Raw genomic sequence first — 17,370 nt, 5'->3', positions numbered from 1 at the left:
CTATTCCGACTTAAGCTTATTTCTACTTCTACTCGTACTTTTTCTAATTAGAACATGATACCGAATATGCCCTTAAGCCCAACGAGAGCTTTTTCAACGCGCGTTAAAAAAGTCCTTGAATCTATCCGCACTCTAAATTCGATTTTTGGTCGTTAAATTCGAAAGGTTTAAAGTCGAAAATCCAACAACGCTTGATAATTAAAGCGCCACCGCTGTCGTGTGTATCCATTTGTGTCATTCAAACGCTTTTTTAACGCGCGTTGTAAAAGCGCCTGTGGGCTAAACGGTTCACTACTATTTTTGTTTAATACCTTGCGGTATCAGATCAAGATCCGGGGATTTACATTACAGCGAACTCCAATATTCGAATCTCTATCACTTCAATTAGACTTCGATAGATCAAATTTGATTTTTGATGTTCGCTGTTAAAGTCCTGCTATGACGATCGACTCCTGCACAAAGTTTAAAAATATCAAAATACACCTGGGAGACTTCACCAGGGGCCTGTTTCTCAAAAGCTTGTAACTTGTAATACAAGCGGATGTCACTTTTTGACAGCTTCTGTTAGAGAGGGACTTCCACTTGTAGTCTTGTATTACAAGCTACAAGCTTTTGAGAAACGGGCCCCAGTGGCCTATTTTATAAAGCTACAAGTTACAATTTACAAGCGGAAGTCTCGTTCTAAAACATAGGGTTGGAAAGAGACTTCCGCTTGTAAATTGTAACTTGTAGCTTTATAAAATGGGCCACAGGTCTTGCTTCAAACTTTTTGACATTAATTTGCCTTTTTCTACCATAAATAAGTATGTTCCCGCACTGGCAACACATACAAAAAAAAATTAAATTAATAGTATTGATTTTTCGTTTGACAAGTCGGCGGAAAACATCGTCTGTTTTCTAATCGTAAATGGATTAAAATAATTCGCATTCTTTGAGAATTTTTAATTCGAATTGTGTTTAAACTTCGAAATGAGTGAATTAAGGCACCGGGGAGGCGAAGGTGATAGAAACGATAAAGCGGAGACCGCTGGAGAATCTGACCATGTAACTATGAAATCTTGTTTCTTTCCAAATAGGAAACCAGTTATAGTTACAGCGTTACTTATATTACTGATATTTATTAGGTCGATTCGGAGGAAGAAAAGGTTTTGGAAGAGAAGTATGTAGACGATTTGGCGAAGAACCTGCCCCAAGGAACGGATAAGACCCCTGAAATTCTGGACTCTGCTCTTTCGGGCCTGTCTTCGAGGTATGTAAATGGTTTTATTATTTGAATTACACTTCTATTCTCATCAAAATATGTTTAACACATAAATTTGAAATAATACAGGCAGAATGTCATCATAGGTAAATTAATCATCAGTAAAATTGGAACCGTTTCTAGTTCAAAAGCATTTCCGTGTCTAATTACAATTTTAAATGAGTTCCTATACCTACTCACTTAATTTCAATTAAAAGTTTGGAAAGCAATAGAGTAGGTAGGTTCATATTCAAGTAGTCATTCATGATAATTATTTTTAACATCATAATTTAAAACACTCAAACGATTATTATTATAAACATTTTTACAATGTACAGCAAGCAACAAAATTACATGAACACGCTATGATTGGAATTCGTTTTTAAAGTGAACATAGCAGCTATAACTTAATTGATGTTCTCTGAGGCTGAACCACGGCCAGTTGTATAATAAGTTACAAGGCTATTTCATCCTATAATAGTTTTGTTTTGTTTATAATTTCTAGAGTTACAAATACAATGTATCTGTATTTTTTATCAATTTGAAATGAAAGCTCAATAAGTACCTAGCTGTTAAACCAGATTTTTAAAACAACAACACTAAGTAAATGAATTAACACTGGTTAGGCTATAGAAATAACTTTAACAGACAAAACTAAACAAAAAAGTTGAGCAACCCTCATATAAACATTTTGATTGATACTCAAAATTAATCACCCCTTTAATGTAGATGGCGAAATTGGGTGATCCGTGGCATCTTCACTTGGCTGATGATAGGAGCCTTCTGCCTCCTTATCTATGGAGGCCCTCTTGCATTGATGATTACGGTAAGTACATTATAACATACATATTTTTATATCTCTCTGTCTTGCTTAATATCTCCACTCATTGGTCACTTGTTTTCTGGTCAGCTTGGCTATCTTATCTGAATGGGTTACCAGGATCTGCTTATTGTAGACTCACCTCTTGACAATCTCCTAGCCGCTTAAAAGTGTTCCCCTATCGTTGCACTGCGTGCGGCCGTTCACTTAAGGAGTTGGAGCGTCACCACCTGCCTTGCACAATTCTGAGACTGATTGTCACCTGCCGTAATAATCAAGTCAGTCAAGAATGGTGTAGGTGAGGTGACGGTAGTCTCCTGTCTTAGCTCATTATCCAGTCCATCCATCTTACGAATCAATAGCCTATGGCCTTATTTCCCATCGGAGCCGTAGTGCTGCACTGCAATTAGTCTTTGAACCTGGCGGGAACCATCTCCATTATTATCATTTTATGCGCTCGGGATTTGATACCGTCAAAGTGTATCCTTTGCTTTTGGATTAATTTGCCTTAATTTAATCTAGTATAACTGGATCAGGCATGAGGTTTGGGCGAAATGACCAAACGGGATAGTCTGATGTATCTTTCAGTAGGAGTAGCAGAGAAAGCGCTATTATTGTTTGTCCTTGTCACAGTCTCACATTTTTATTCCCCACCGTAAATATATGGTGGGCAACAAATAAACCCGATCAATCATAGTGTCGCATTGTGTATGTATTGTCCCTCACGGACGCACGCGTATACCACATCTACAGGATCCTACCATCTATGACGGCATGACACACGCGTCCCAAAGGTCCGGCCGAGACCTCATGGTCCGCGGGTTTTGGAAAGATATACAAATAATAATTATAATTTGGTTTATATTAAGTACACTAAAAGTGAGTCGCTTAAATTGAAACTCGGGTAAAGCCATCTGTCAGATTATGGGATTTTGGTATTAAGAAAACGTAATAGGGTAGATATTTGCTGAGAGGGTCCAATGGATTTACCCGAGTTTGAAGTTAAGCGACACAAGTTATCTATTAACTGGTGTACCTATTTGTTCTTACCGTAATAACAATGAACTAGATTGTTAAACTCGGCTGTAGAATCTATTTATAACTAGAGTGTTTACTGTTTGTTAATTCCAAAGAGTAAAGGTAGATATCACGCTTTTAGTCCGTGAATAAGTCAATTAAGTTCCTAATAGATATCTAATATATGTAACGCGCTAATTACTTGTAGGTATTAATAATTTAATAAAGCTGTTGAATACTGGTTAATAGGTAGGCATTTGTCCCCCTTGTGACAAAAGCTGTTGTTTAATATTGATAGCTGAGAGATTTAATATTTCACCTATCAATAGAGTGATTCTTGAGGAGGGTTTAGGTTTATAATTTGTTAAGGATTTGTGTAAGCTGTGCGAAGCCGGGGCGGGTCATTGTATAAAATAGTCCTTTCCCTAGTTTGTTTGTACACCACATTCACCCACTAGTTTGTTGTTGACGGATGATTTTCCTTTATACATTTAATTTTCTACCTTATTTTAATACAGGGACCGTTACCGGTATTCTGACTACAGGTTATTATTGAGGTATAACCGGTGTAATTTGAATTTGGGTATTTATATCACTTAAGCTCCGAATAGAGGTATTCGAATACCGGTATTCAATAGTGTTATCGGTTTAGCCAATTGACAACAAATACCACTATTTGATAGTTTACTCCTAAAGCTATTACCGGTAATAAGTAAGTGCCAATACCGGTTGTAGTAGTACCACGATTCGTTCCTTCGCTACTCGTCAAGGACGTTGTCCGGCCCGCTTGTAAAGTTGTAAATACTTAAGATTCGGATCTTAGAATGCCCGTTTTCATGTTGCTGGTGAAATTAGCTGTTAGGTGATGATTTTGACGAATACATTTTTAATAGCGTTCATTTGATTCTTTTAATTGTTTTTTAATTGTTGATTTAATTGTATTTTATTATGTATGTAGTTTATAATCTCAAAGATATGAGCGCTGATTAGACGTGCGCGCCGCCGCCATAAGGAGTACGCGCGCCGCCGCCGCCGCCGGTAGTTTAAAATTCGCGCCGAATATTTTTTTATAAGACAGTATTATGCAGCGTTAAAATATGTAATAGGTTATAGTCCGATAAGAAATAGTTGAAAATTATTGCGGGCGTCACTTCCTACGTAACTCTACATTTTTGACGTAAAATACTTACTTAAAAATGGCAATAATTACGTACTTACGGAATTTTTCTGGTTATATAATTGAATTTCTACTATTTTATGTCGCACCAACACCATACTAAGTCATTATTTGTCTTATTACAACGTAATGAACCAAATAGATAAAAAAATATTATTACGGATTTTTTTTCCTGTGCGTTCATCAAGACATCAAGAGACAGACCCGATTTCATTTAAGAAAGTTTTTACGAAAATATTGATAAAATTACATGCATTATTGTATACCATTGTTCAGATGTTGCTGCATCCTACGATACCCCGCTAAGTTTGATTTAATGTTAATAAAATGACGCCAATGACTGGTAAAATTTTACCACCTACGAGCTATAAACTTTTTGGAAAAATATAAAAATAGTAGGTTTTACTTTAGTTCATAACATAAGTTGACATTATCAGTAAGTGTATTTGTAATTAAAAGCAATTATTCTATATTAATTAAAAAAAAAAACATGATATTGACAAAAAAAAACCTTATGCATATAAAGTACTGTATATTCGGCAACGTCCAAAATACTAGACGTCTTTTCATTATGCAGCGTATCTTTTTATTTACACCGAACCTGGCAACATCCAACATATTTGTCATACCTATGTTTTTTTCGAAACTATTATAAATAGATTTTTTTCATGATTTTTCTACAATAAACAACCACATACCTAATAAGATAATAACACCGAAAAAATGATACTAACACAGTTTTTTAAGATTTTTTTCCCTTGTCGATTTAAGGGTTAAGCATGACTTTTCATTTTACGTCTTAATATTGAAAAGTTGAAAAATTCCACGCCGCCGCCGTGGATTTTTTGGTGGCGCGCCGTTGCCCAATTATTTTCGACCGGCGCGCACGTCTAGCGCCGCCCGATAGGCATTTAGCCGGCGACGGTTCGCCGGTCAAAATTGGTTGGCGGTGGCGGCGAATCGGCGGCGTAGCCTTGAAAACTTGGTTTATGCGAAGAGAATTCAAACCTTTTAATTTCAAGGATTATTTATTGAATTATGGTAGGAAAAAAGTTTTTCATGCCATGAACTGTAGATAAGCAGCACAATGAACATCTTTATATTGTGAGGTTACTGTTAATTGAATTTATCACTAATTCACTACACCTTATAAAACAAAGTCTCCCGCCGCGTCTGTCTGTAACTATATGAATGTATGTTCACGATGAACTCAAAACCTACTCAACTGATTTTCATGCGGATTTCAGCTATCAATAGAAAGATTTTTGAGGAAGCTTTAGTTTAGGTGTACAATTTGTTAAAGTTTTGTGTTATCCGTGCGAAGTCAGTGCGGGTAGCTATAGTCAAATATAATAGTTATTATATGTACGTATCGCCAGGAGAGGTGAATGATTACACACACTGCTCGCACAGAGTACCTACTAATCGCAAAAATAGTATGAATGAATCAATGAGTGAATGCGACTTAAACGTACGATATTAAAAGCCTATAAATAAAACCTTCAAGAAACTTTTTTACAGTTGATATCAACTTGATATTGGTACAACATACGGAAGCCTAAAAAGAATATTAATTTCAAAATCTCACTGTCATTACATGATTTTGTTGTTGTGTGCGTGACTTCAACTATCGTGCTCATACCTTTACATTCAATTGTTGAGGATATGTTCTGGAATAGACGTATTAGGTTAGACTCCATATCACCTATTTCTTATTCATTGACATTGCCTGGCCACCGAATCGCTAACTACTGCCACATGTTTAGCTTAAGCATAGACAAGAGAAAGCATGCAGTCTAATATATATTAGCCAAAAAAGTTATATATCCGAACTTAATATAAGGTGCTAACAAATTAGCTACCAATATTTTTACAGCTGATAATACTCGACTCCTGGAGTTTATTTAAGTATGAAACATTTAGGTTTTATGATGTTCTTTGAGAAAATTGGAAAACAAATTTGCTACGTAAAAACACCCTGTTAATGAGATAATTAAATGAGACCTCTTTTTAACTGGCCACTTCACGTTGATAAATGAAATGACACGTTGATGATAATGACATTTAACACAAACAATTGTTGGCAAAACAGAAAGTGTTAAACATCTTGTCAGTTAAATCATAGTAAGCATAGAGTGCTCACTCCATACATCAGTTTTGGTACCAAAAAGACTATTATTTTCGTAATTGACATTTAGCATCGAGTAGCGGAATTATCAGTACCGCTACTTGATACTAGATGTCTCAAATGTCGCGACTCACGAAAATTGTATTGAACAACTATTTACAACTAATATTAAAGCAGAAGGAGTTGAAAATAAGTTCCAGTTAATCCTTGTTTAATATTCGCTGAAAGTTGTTGAGCATTAGACTTTTCGGTCGGTGCAACATCTATTGTCAAGTAGCAGTACTGATAATTCCGTTACTCGATACTAATGTTGACTATGAAAAGAATAGTATTTTTGGTACCAAAACTGATGTATGGAGTGAGCATGAGCACTCTATGTATTTTTTCTTTATGTGGTTAAATGCACGTAATGATTATTTTTAATTAATTTTATTAATATAATTTTAATTTATTTTTTTGTTCGGTAAATAAAACAAAAATATGATATGAAAAGTTTTCTTGATTTCTATTTAAAGTTAACTGTTTTTATATAAAGTACCATCTCTTAAAATATCGATACCTACAGCTTGGCAAAAAAGAGTAGAAATTAAAAAGTGGCAACATTGTAGTGTCGTCCCTTTCAAACCAATTTATATAAGAAAACGGGACGACACTACAGTGTTGCCACTTTTTAATTTCTACTCTTTTTTGCCAAGCTGTAATTTGTTAGCACCTTATATAAAAGCAATAAATTCCCGATCAAACTAATCTGCATAGCATTTGCAACGACAACGTGTGTAAATATCATCGTTAATGTCAAATTTCTATGAAAATATGACGTTTATATTATAATAACACTCCCTCACTTTGTTCTGTTCAAATCGGTGCAAAGTTAGCTTAGACAGACTCTAGTATCTAACAAGGTCACGCCGATGCCACGGCGATAGCGCAGTGTCGGCAGCGGCGACGCGAAAATTTTGGCGGCGGCGGCGGCGCGAAAATTTTGATGGCGGCGGCGGCGCGCCGGCGCGGCGCTCATATTTCATATGGAAATGTTTTCTGGGGTTAATTATTTTCATTAATTCATTCATTAACCTCGTGCTTTGAAACGGTCGCAATTTCGAACCACTTGCTACGCTCGTGGTTAAATTATGAAATATTTCGCTTGTACTGCGATCAATATTAGCATGAGGACTTAACAACAACTTTAACCTCTTGTCGCAAAGTTTTTGGTTACTCTTTGATCAAGTGCAATGAATACCGGTATTAAATACGATAACCATTACCGGTATACTGAATACCTGTTATTATTGAGGTATTAATGAATACCGGTATTTCATTATGTCAATTAGTGTAGTTTAGCGATAAAGACAAAAACGGAATGACAGCAATACCTCTAATTCGAATATAGGTATAACATTTTAACCGGTATTCGTTTGACAGTTTATATACAGGTATTTAATAAAACCGGTTATACGGTCCCTGTTTTAATACTCATAGAGTAAATATTACAAGTGTTAGATATACTATTGGGTGCCCTGTTGTTAATATCGACTTTATTCTGTTTGTGTTAGAATAGAAAATCAAATGGATTGAATCTTTTTGTCAATCACAAGTACCTTGTGTGACTAATGTTGTGATAATTTGACTTTAAAAATTTATTATTGACTTCCACGGTTTAAATTATGCGTTACTTATCGGAAACTTTATGGCCTTTAATATTTAAATATATGTAGTTTTATTTGTTCTTATTATAATGTATAATATTTATATTATTTTTCTGGTTATCGTCATTAAGTTGTTCATTTTAATGTCTAATGACTGTAGTACCTAATACATCTTAGACAGATGGGACGCAATAGTCCCGATAGAGGCCTACCTATACCTCGTTTTTTTAGCATTAGAAAAATGATGGTAAACAATCTTAACAAGTTTTTCCTTAAATAGAAAAACGCTTTAAATAAATAGAAAGTATTACTTATGCAATCAAAAGAATTTAAATATATGTCCTTGCTATATAACACAATTGTTACATATTTGCTGTGACTAATTTTTCAAAGGTGTTCAATAAAAATACACGACTAGATTGCTTACAGTTTTTCTAATGCTAAAAAAGGGGTATAAATAAACAGTTTTTAGGGTTCTGTACCCAAGGGGTAAAAACTGGACCCTAATACTAAGACTCCTCTGTCTGTCTGTCGGTCTGTCACCAGGCTGTATCTCATGAACCGTGACAGTAGAAATTTTCACAGATGATTTATTTCTGTTGCCGCTATAACAACAAATACTGAAAAGTACGTAACCCTCGGTGGGCGAGTCCGACTTGCACTTGTCCGGTTTTTTATAGTGACTTTTCTCTCTCAGGTGCTCTGCGTGCAAGTGAAATGCTTCGAGGAGATCATCAACATCGGGTACGCGGTGTACCGGGTGCACGGGCTGCCGTGGTTCCGCTCGCTCTCCTGGTACTTCCTGCTCACATCCAACTACTTCTTCTACGGAGAGAACCTCATCGACTACTTCGGAGTTGTGATTAATAGGACGGTGAGTTTTTTTATTGTGACTTCTCTCTTAAATGCTCTGCGTGCAAGTGAAATGCTTCGAGGAGGTCATCAACATCGGGTACGCGGTGTACCGGGTGCACGGGCTGCCGTGGTTCCGCTCGCTCTCCTGGTACTTCCTGCTCACATCCAACTACTTCTTCTACGGAGAGAACCTCATCGACTACTTCGGAGTTGTGATTAATAGGACGGTGAGTTTTTTATTGTGACTTCTCTCTCAGGTGCTGTGCGTGCAAGTGAAATGTTTCGAGATCATCAACATCGGCTACGCGGTGTACCGGGTGCACGGGCTGCCGTGGTTCCGCTCGCTCTCCTGGTACTTCCTGCTCACATCCAACTACTTCTTCTACGGAGAGAACCTCATCGACTACTTCGGAGTTGTGATTAATAGGACGGTGAGTTTTTTATTGTGACTTCTCTCTTAGATGCTCTGTGTGCAAGTCAAATGCTTCGAGAAGATCATCAACATCGGCTACGCGGTGTACCGGGTGCACGGGCTGCCGTGGTTCCGCTCGCTCTCCTGGTACTTCCTGCTCACATCCAACTACTTCTTCTACGGGGAGAACCTCATCGACTACTTCGGAGTTGTGATTAATAGGACGGTGAGTTTTTTATTGTGACTTCTCTCTCAGATGCTCTGTGTGCAAGTGAAATGCTTCGAGAAGATCATCAACATCGGGTACGCGGTGTCCGGGTGCACGGGCTGCCGTGGTTCCGCTCGCTCTCCTGGTAAGCCCATTCATAATAAAAAATAAAAAAAAATAAAAAATCAGGTTACAGGTGAGGTTATGATCTCATTTTATGATCAGACCTGTTTCAAATGAAATAAATGTCATATACTAAGAAAAAGTGACCAACAAAGTGAGTGAGGGGTTAGGCACCTGCCGCGATAGCAGAGGACGCTGGTTCAATTCCAGCCTAGGGCACTGGAGGCCTTGGTCACTTTTTCTTAGTATATGACATTTATTTCTGTTTATAACTTATATAGTAGTAAGCTTAGAATAAATTTAAAAGTGGAAAAATTACTGTCTTGGGTGAGTTCCAGACTGTCGGCAATAGGTACAGATGCACCCCGGAAAGAAGGAGTCAGGTCGAATGGACTCCGTTTTGCGGAAAATAGACACGTCTGCGTTTTGGAGGCATTGAACGTGACCAGATTGTCATCACCCCACTGGGAAACGAGACTAAGGGTCAAGTTCATTCGCTCAACCATGGCCTCTCTCTGTGAACGTATATCCTCCCTGCTGTCCCCTGCACTAGCCAAATATCTTTCAACAACCGTACTGTCATCTGCATAACCTACAATGCTGGGTTGCAGCATGTCGTTAATGTGGAGCAGGAAAAGGGTTGCGGAGAGAACAGACCCCTGAGGAACACCAGCGTCAATGGCCATGAGGTCCGAAGAGCAGCCATCAATAACTACTCTGATCGACCGTTCACTCAAGAAATCAGATAGCCAGCTACAAAAGTCAGCAGGGATGCCGTATGCAGGAAGCTTGCTAAGGAGACTTGCGTGCCAAACCCTGTCAAAGGCCTTCGAGATGTCCAGTGAAACAGCAAGCGCTTCACCGTTCCTCTCGATGGCCTCGCCGCAGCAGTGCGTGACATACGCTAAAAGATCCCCAGTAGACCGACCTCGGCGAAAGCCATACTGACGGTCACTGAGCAGATCATTTGCTTCGAGGTATGCCAGCAGCTTGTCGTTAAGTACCCTTTCCATGACTTTACAGAGCATGGAGGTAATGGCGATTGGTCGGTAATTGCAGGGATCAGCACGACTACCCTTCTTGGGTACTGGCTGCACGTTTGCAAGCTTCCAGGATTTCGGCACCGTTCTTGTTTGGAGAGAGAGGCGGTACAGGCGTGTCAGTACAGGAGACAACTCAGGCGCACACTGCTTTAGTACACGTGCAGGTATACCGTCTGGTTCATTGGCCTTATTCACGTCAAGATTCTGCAGAGCTCGGCGTACCTCTTTTTGATGTCTAGCAATTCTCTGCATAGAGGAACTGCATTGAGGTAGCGTAGGTGGAAGTTTTGAGCCTGCATCTAGACGTGAATTGCTCGCAAACAGAGAAGCAAACAAGTTAGCTTTCTCTGTCGCGGAGTGGGCCAGTGTCCCATCAGGTTTCTGCAGAGGTGGCAATGTGGGTCGGCAGAAGTTGGATTCGACCGCTTTCGACAGGGACCAGAACCGCTTGCTACCAGGAGGGTAGGAGGCGAGTTTGGAGTTTGGTTTGGTTTGATAACCTGTGAGTTCCTATAATTGGCTCCCTGTAGGTATCTACTATAATTTCTATGTTAATGTCATAGCTGTTGGATCTCCAAATGAATAAAATAAAATATATAAAAAGATAATATCATTCATATCATTAAAAAAAATGTCACATGAAATGAAAATCACGAAAATTAAGTAAGTATACTTGTTATTGAAAGTGTGTATTACTTGGTATTGAAATTCGATTAAAATATTGAATTATATTTTAAGTAAGTTAGTAATACCGTTGTAAGTAGGTATTTGTTATTATTTTGATTTTGTTTGTTTGAGTGTCTATAGTCATTTTCATGTGCTGGTAAAATATATCGTCATATGACAAGCAAAACTCACTCATTACAATTACTACCACAAGTTTGCCATAGTGAAGTAAATAAGGTTGATTTTTGTTTAATATTTTTTTAGTAATTAGTGAATTTTGCATGTCACCTGACGATATAGTTTAGAGACGTTCGTTAGTATTCCGCTAGAAAACTAAATTGATAACATTTTAAGATACTTACATATAAGACAAAACAAAGCTGCGCGAATAGCACTGAAAATCAAGAAATATGCGGTTTCAAATAAAATAAGTATCATTACGAAATGTTGAAAAAAAAAAGGAATATTTATCACATTAATTGTACGTAAGTATAACCAGGGTATCTAAACTATAGCCCTACTAAATTAAACAACAATAGCGAAAGGTCAACAGTGTCAGGCGTGCACGTGTAGGTCCTTAATGTCACGGCTATTATGTCTCATAAAACCTTCTTTTTACACATCTTTCAATGTTTTTGTGATGCATTATGTTAATGATATTCTGATCATAACAGGTTACGCCATTGCATACGATCAGTCTAATATATACGGCGGTGGCAACAGTGTCGATTAGAAATATCAAAATGATCTCGAAGATACTTATTTGGTTTGTCTTATTTACTTTTTCTCGCGGGCAGCTTATCGAACTATTGTTGCCACAGACTGTGAATTCAGCCAGGGTTTTATCTGGCAACCGGACCCAAACAGCCGATAACGTCGCCGATATCTTCGATGGAAAGTTCTCTAATAACGTCCTCCACTTGGTCAGCAGTGTGACCAAGAGCGTAGCTAAAACCATCGGCTCCGATAAGGACGTTCTTGACCTCTTGGATAGCAACGTCCTTACATCATCTCATAAGAATTTTGTAAAAGACTTCGATACCGGCCGCCGCAGCGAAGACTGCCGACTGAGCTGCGTTCAACTTATCAAAAAATATGGATACCCAGTGGAGACTCACGAAACTGTCACTGAAGATGGATATATCCTCACTCTGATGAGAATACCTAGTGACGGCCCGGTAGTATTCCTGATGCATGGAGTTTTCGGAAGTGCTGAAGACTTTTTGCTATCGGGACCGCAGAATAGCATTGCTTATTTCTTGGCGAGAGAAGGCTACGATGTGTGGTTAGGTAACGCACGCGGCTCCAAACATTCTCGACGACATCAGTACCTGAAGCCTTCTTCAGCCAAATTCTGGGATATTTCCTGGCACGAGATTGGATACTACGACCTCCCAGCGATGATAGATTACGCTTTGAACAAAACGGGCCAAAAGAAATTAAGATACATCGGATATTCGCAAGGCAGCACATGTTTCTGGGTGATGGCTTCCGAGCGCCCGGCGTACAACGAAAAAGTGTCTCTTATGATCGCATTAGCACCTATAGGTTTCTTATACAACGTAAAGTCCCCATTTGCTCGAGTTTTGCACTTCATTCCGATTATTTTAAACATTTTCTCCTCGAGTGAAGGTAGTAAGCTTTACATGCGACGGATATGTGGTGGTGAAGGGCTAATGGAGTCCTTACTCTGCCGGTACGTCGTAATGTTTGTTGCTGGATTCAACCTGGAGCATTTGAACGCAACGTCTCTGCCGGCTGTCCTCAGCCACTCGCCGACCAGCTCATCAGTCAAACAATGTGTACATTACGCGCAAGGTATCGTATCGGGGAAGTTTAGGAGGTTCGATTACGGCGTTATTGAGAATATGCATCGATATGGGTCTCAAGAGCCGCCTGAGTACAAACTAACAAATGTAAACGCGCCTGTCGCTCTGATTTATAGTGATGGTGACTGGCTTTCGGATGATCGCGACGTCGAGAAGCTTATCAGGAAATTGCCAAAATTGGTCAAAGCCTACAAAATTGAACGCGAAAACTTTACCCATCTTGATTACGTGTACTCAAAAAATCCAAAAGATTTGATTCATGCGCGAATAATGTCATTGTTATCTCGATATTAATACATAACTTTAAACAGAATAAATAACCGTAATTATTTTTTTACTTTTTCTTTGTAAATCCCGTTATTAACCGTTTTAATGCAAACTATAATTAGGTACTTCATGCATCTATTACACAATTAAAGAAATTCGTGTACGAATTTGATTGAATGCAATATTTGGACGTTTTATGTGTCACCGTTTTTCTTTTAATAAAATTATACTGTGGCTAATCACATAGGGTAAGGTGGCTGTCTACCATCAATCTGACCGCACGCTTATGTACCAGGACCACCGACGTGATATAAAAGAAAAAATATATATTTCTTTAGTATCTTTAGTTATATTTTGAATCCTTTGATTGATAGTCCTTACGTTGTAATTGTTAGTATAATAGATACGTTATCAGTCGTACGATGCGTTTTACTATACATATAGTGAATAAGTGTGACGCTTAAATTATTTATTACGATGACGCTTTTTCGCTCAATGTCATTATCGCTGACTGATTAGGTAAGGTTCTAGTTCATATTGGTAGTTTATATTATGTCAGTCTGGTTATCTGTCTACCTGTGTCCAATGACTTCGAATATTTACACTTCTTTTTTTTGCACTGGTCCTAAAAATAAAAGGATTCTAGGCAGGAATCCTATTTCCAATTTTATAATTATGTTGACGACAAAATGTTATTTTGCAGTTTCATGAATGAAACATCAAATGAATATACCGGGTGTGGCCTGTAATATGAGCAAAAAATTGAACTGTAGGCTGTACTCCGCATACTGACCAACATTTGTTCAGCAACTTTTAGAAATAACTTATCGTTTGATTTTTAATACACTCTAAAGTTTATTCTAAGACGCAATGTATTGCGAATTTTGTTATGTTTAAGGGATGACAAGCAACGTCAATCACAATGATATGGCGTGGCGATGACGTCCATTGAAGTTAATATTTATTTTGTATGAAAAATAGGAAGTCTGAATACTTCATAATTTTTAAAAGTTGTTGAACAAAAGTGTCACCGTTTGAGGAGTACAATCTATGTTTTAATTATTCGCTCGTGTTACAGGCCACACCCGGTACATCAAAGGGGTCATCCATTAATTACATCACATGTTTAGGGGCAGGGAGGGGGTCAAGAAAATGTGACATATTGTGACATGGGGGAGGGGGGAGACACAAACTTTGTGACGTCACTTTAACTTCATCAGTAACCGAAAATTTATTTAAATTATTTTATTCGCTGTACATTTAAATAACAAGTTTTTAAAACGATAATCGTTTTTATTCGTTTAATTTTCTTTCCTAAGCAGTTTTGGGTTATAAAATTACTAATATTTATATCGTCAAAAATATTTTCATAAAATATTAATAATACTTAGGTACTTACTTAATTCGATTTGGCGATTTCGTAGAAAAAATGTGACGACACACTAGGGGGGAGGGGTTTGCCAAATGTGACCAAGTGTGACAAGGAGGGGGGAGGGGTCAAAAAACCTAGAAATTCGTGTGACGTAATTAATGGATGACCCCAAAGGTTGGTGGTTTTGTTTGTATAGGTAATTGATTTTAAAAATGCAATAAATTTAACAAATCTGTACTCTCAAAATGTTTTCCTGAATTAACTTATTTTCCTAATAAAAGTAATCAATTTAAAAAGGTTGAAGTTTATAAATTATTTTATTTTTGTATGAAGGATAGGCAGACGGACAAATTATACAATATGTCAACGTTTATATATATTGTACTTGGGCCAGTTAGTGTCTTTCAGTGACCGGCAAGACAAGCAACTGGAATGGTCTAAGATCCCACGATCTCGTTTCTATGGTCGACCTTCACCAATCTGTCTGACGGATGAAACTATGAAAATATGAAAGAAAATATGTTCCAGAACATAAATAAATAGGGTTGCCTAAAGAAATATGGTCAAGGCTATTTTTAATAAATTATTGAAAAAAAATTTTTTTCGCCAATTTTCACCGATTTGTCTGACGATCGAAATAAGTTTTAATGGAAAGTATACAACTTGTACAACATAAATCATCTAGGTTGCCTATCTTTTTCCGGTCACTATTATGTGGTTGCCGTGTTTAAAGAGGTTTTTTTATATCGATATTTGCACTCATCTGTCTGACGCTTGATTTGTACATCAAAATGATGGTAATTTTATTGCAAATACAATGGTATATGGTTGCCTGCGAAAATCCGGTCACAAATAAGGGTTGCCAGGCTTTTAATTAAAATAAGAAGGGAAGACTTTTAGCGATAACTCATAAACGGCTGAACTAATCAAGTTTAATTTTTAGAAGATTTTTTTTTGATAAAGTGAATATTTTCGGAAATAATCGCTTTGAAAGAAACAAATTGTGTGTGACAATTTTTTTATCGTTTCACCCTCATAGTGTGGGGTGTCGTTGGATAGTGCCTAGAATGTTTTTTTTTTTGCCAAAAACTTATTTATTAATTAGTTATAATGTTTTTATAGATTATAATGATTACCTTCATATTCAATATAGGTAACAAAGTATTTTAGTACAGAAGTTCCTACAAAAAACGTGTTAATAATTATCATAAATACACGCGCCTGCCGGCCTAGCCAAGGTTACAATCGCTATCGCTTCGACAACGAAAACCATTATGTATCTCTATCACTCTTCCATATTAGCGCGACAGTGACAGTTGCGTTTCTATCGCTACGGAGCGTAAGCGATTGGCATCTTGGCTACGCGGCCTGTTTCGAGGACAGACAAGCGGAAGTGCTAAGCCTAATATTTGGCCCTCCTAGCCGTCAGAGGTTGTCCGTACATCAGTGCACACATACATATATAGCAATTTATTATTTTGACAAACACCTTTTTACGTTGGGCAAATCAGTCTAATATGGATCTTTGTAGCACGCGCGCCGGTCACGAAAATGATCCCAAAATTATTAATTTGCATCGTTATAATTTCCATTGCTTCGGCGCACGGGCAGCTCCTTCAGCTGTTGTTGCCTCAAGCACTGAATTCATTCAAAGGTTCAATTGGAAACCTAACCAATCCCGTAGAGACTCTCAACAATATCCTCAATGGAGAAATCTTCGCGAAAATGCTCAGGTTTCTGACTAGTGTTATCCTGACCGTGGCATGGACCGTCGATACCGACAGGAACGTTCAAAATCTCCTGACCGACAATATCGTAGCCTCTAAACGTGTTCGCTTTGTAAGAGACTACAACCTCGGCCTCCGAAACGAAGACTGGCAACTCAGCAGCATTCAACTCATCGAAAAGTATGGTTTTCCAGTGGAGACTCACGAGACTGTTACAGAAGATGGATATGTTCTCGGATTATTCAGAATACGAGGTCACGGTCCAGTTGTGTTTCTGATGCATGGGTTAAGCGGAAGTGCTGATGACTTTGTGGTATCCGGACCGAACAGTGGCATAGCATATTTGCTAGCAAAAGACGGCTACGATGTATGGATGGGTAATGCGCGCGGCACCAAACATTCCTTAAGACACGTTCAACTAAAACCATCTTGGGCGAAATTTTGGGATTTCTCCTGGCACGACATCGGGTACTTCGATCTTCCAGCTATGATCGATTACACCTTGAACGCTACAAATCAAGATACTTTGAAATACATTGGCCACTCGCAAGGCACAACGTGCTTCTGGGTTATGTGTTCGGAGAGACCGGACTATAATGACAAAGTATCCCTTATGGTTGCATTAGCTCCAGTCGCTTTCATGTATAACGCCCAGTCTCCTATTCTTCGTGGACTTGTGTCCGTGCCCGGACTGGTGGATAGTTTCTCATCGAGAGAAGGCAGGGAAATGTACATGAGACAATCTTGTGGCGACGCTGGTGGGCCGTTATACAAATTATTCTGCGTTAACTTTCTACTCTTTACCTCTGGGTTTAACTTGAACACTATGAACGCGTCAGT

The 17,370-nt window shown here is 38.1% G+C and overlaps 1 protein-coding gene across 1 annotated transcript in view; it reads left to right on the top strand.

Annotated features, from left to right (window-relative positions):
- The first annotated feature begins 847 nt into the window (after positions 1 to 847).
- The window catches only part of LOC134665866 (phosphatidate cytidylyltransferase, photoreceptor-specific), a 58,485-nt gene continuing 41,962 nt past the window's right edge, over positions 848 to 17,370 (top strand). The window contains exons 1-4 of the mRNA XM_063522898.1: positions 848 to 1,044; positions 1,125 to 1,249; positions 1,970 to 2,066; positions 8,726 to 8,902. Coding sequence (XP_063378968.1) covers positions 970 to 1,044; positions 1,125 to 1,249; positions 1,970 to 2,066; positions 8,726 to 8,902 — 474 coding nt within the window. The 5' untranslated portion in view covers positions 848 to 969. The remainder of the gene's footprint in view (positions 1,045 to 1,124; positions 1,250 to 1,969; positions 2,067 to 8,725; positions 8,903 to 17,370) is intronic.

This window comes from Cydia fagiglandana, chromosome 7 (genome assembly GCF_963556715.1).
Source record: "Cydia fagiglandana chromosome 7, ilCydFagi1.1, whole genome shotgun sequence".
In the NCBI taxonomy this organism is placed as follows: Eukaryota; Metazoa; Arthropoda; class Insecta; order Lepidoptera; family Tortricidae; genus Cydia; species Cydia fagiglandana.
This window is presented reverse-complemented; position numbering and strand designations above follow the sequence as displayed.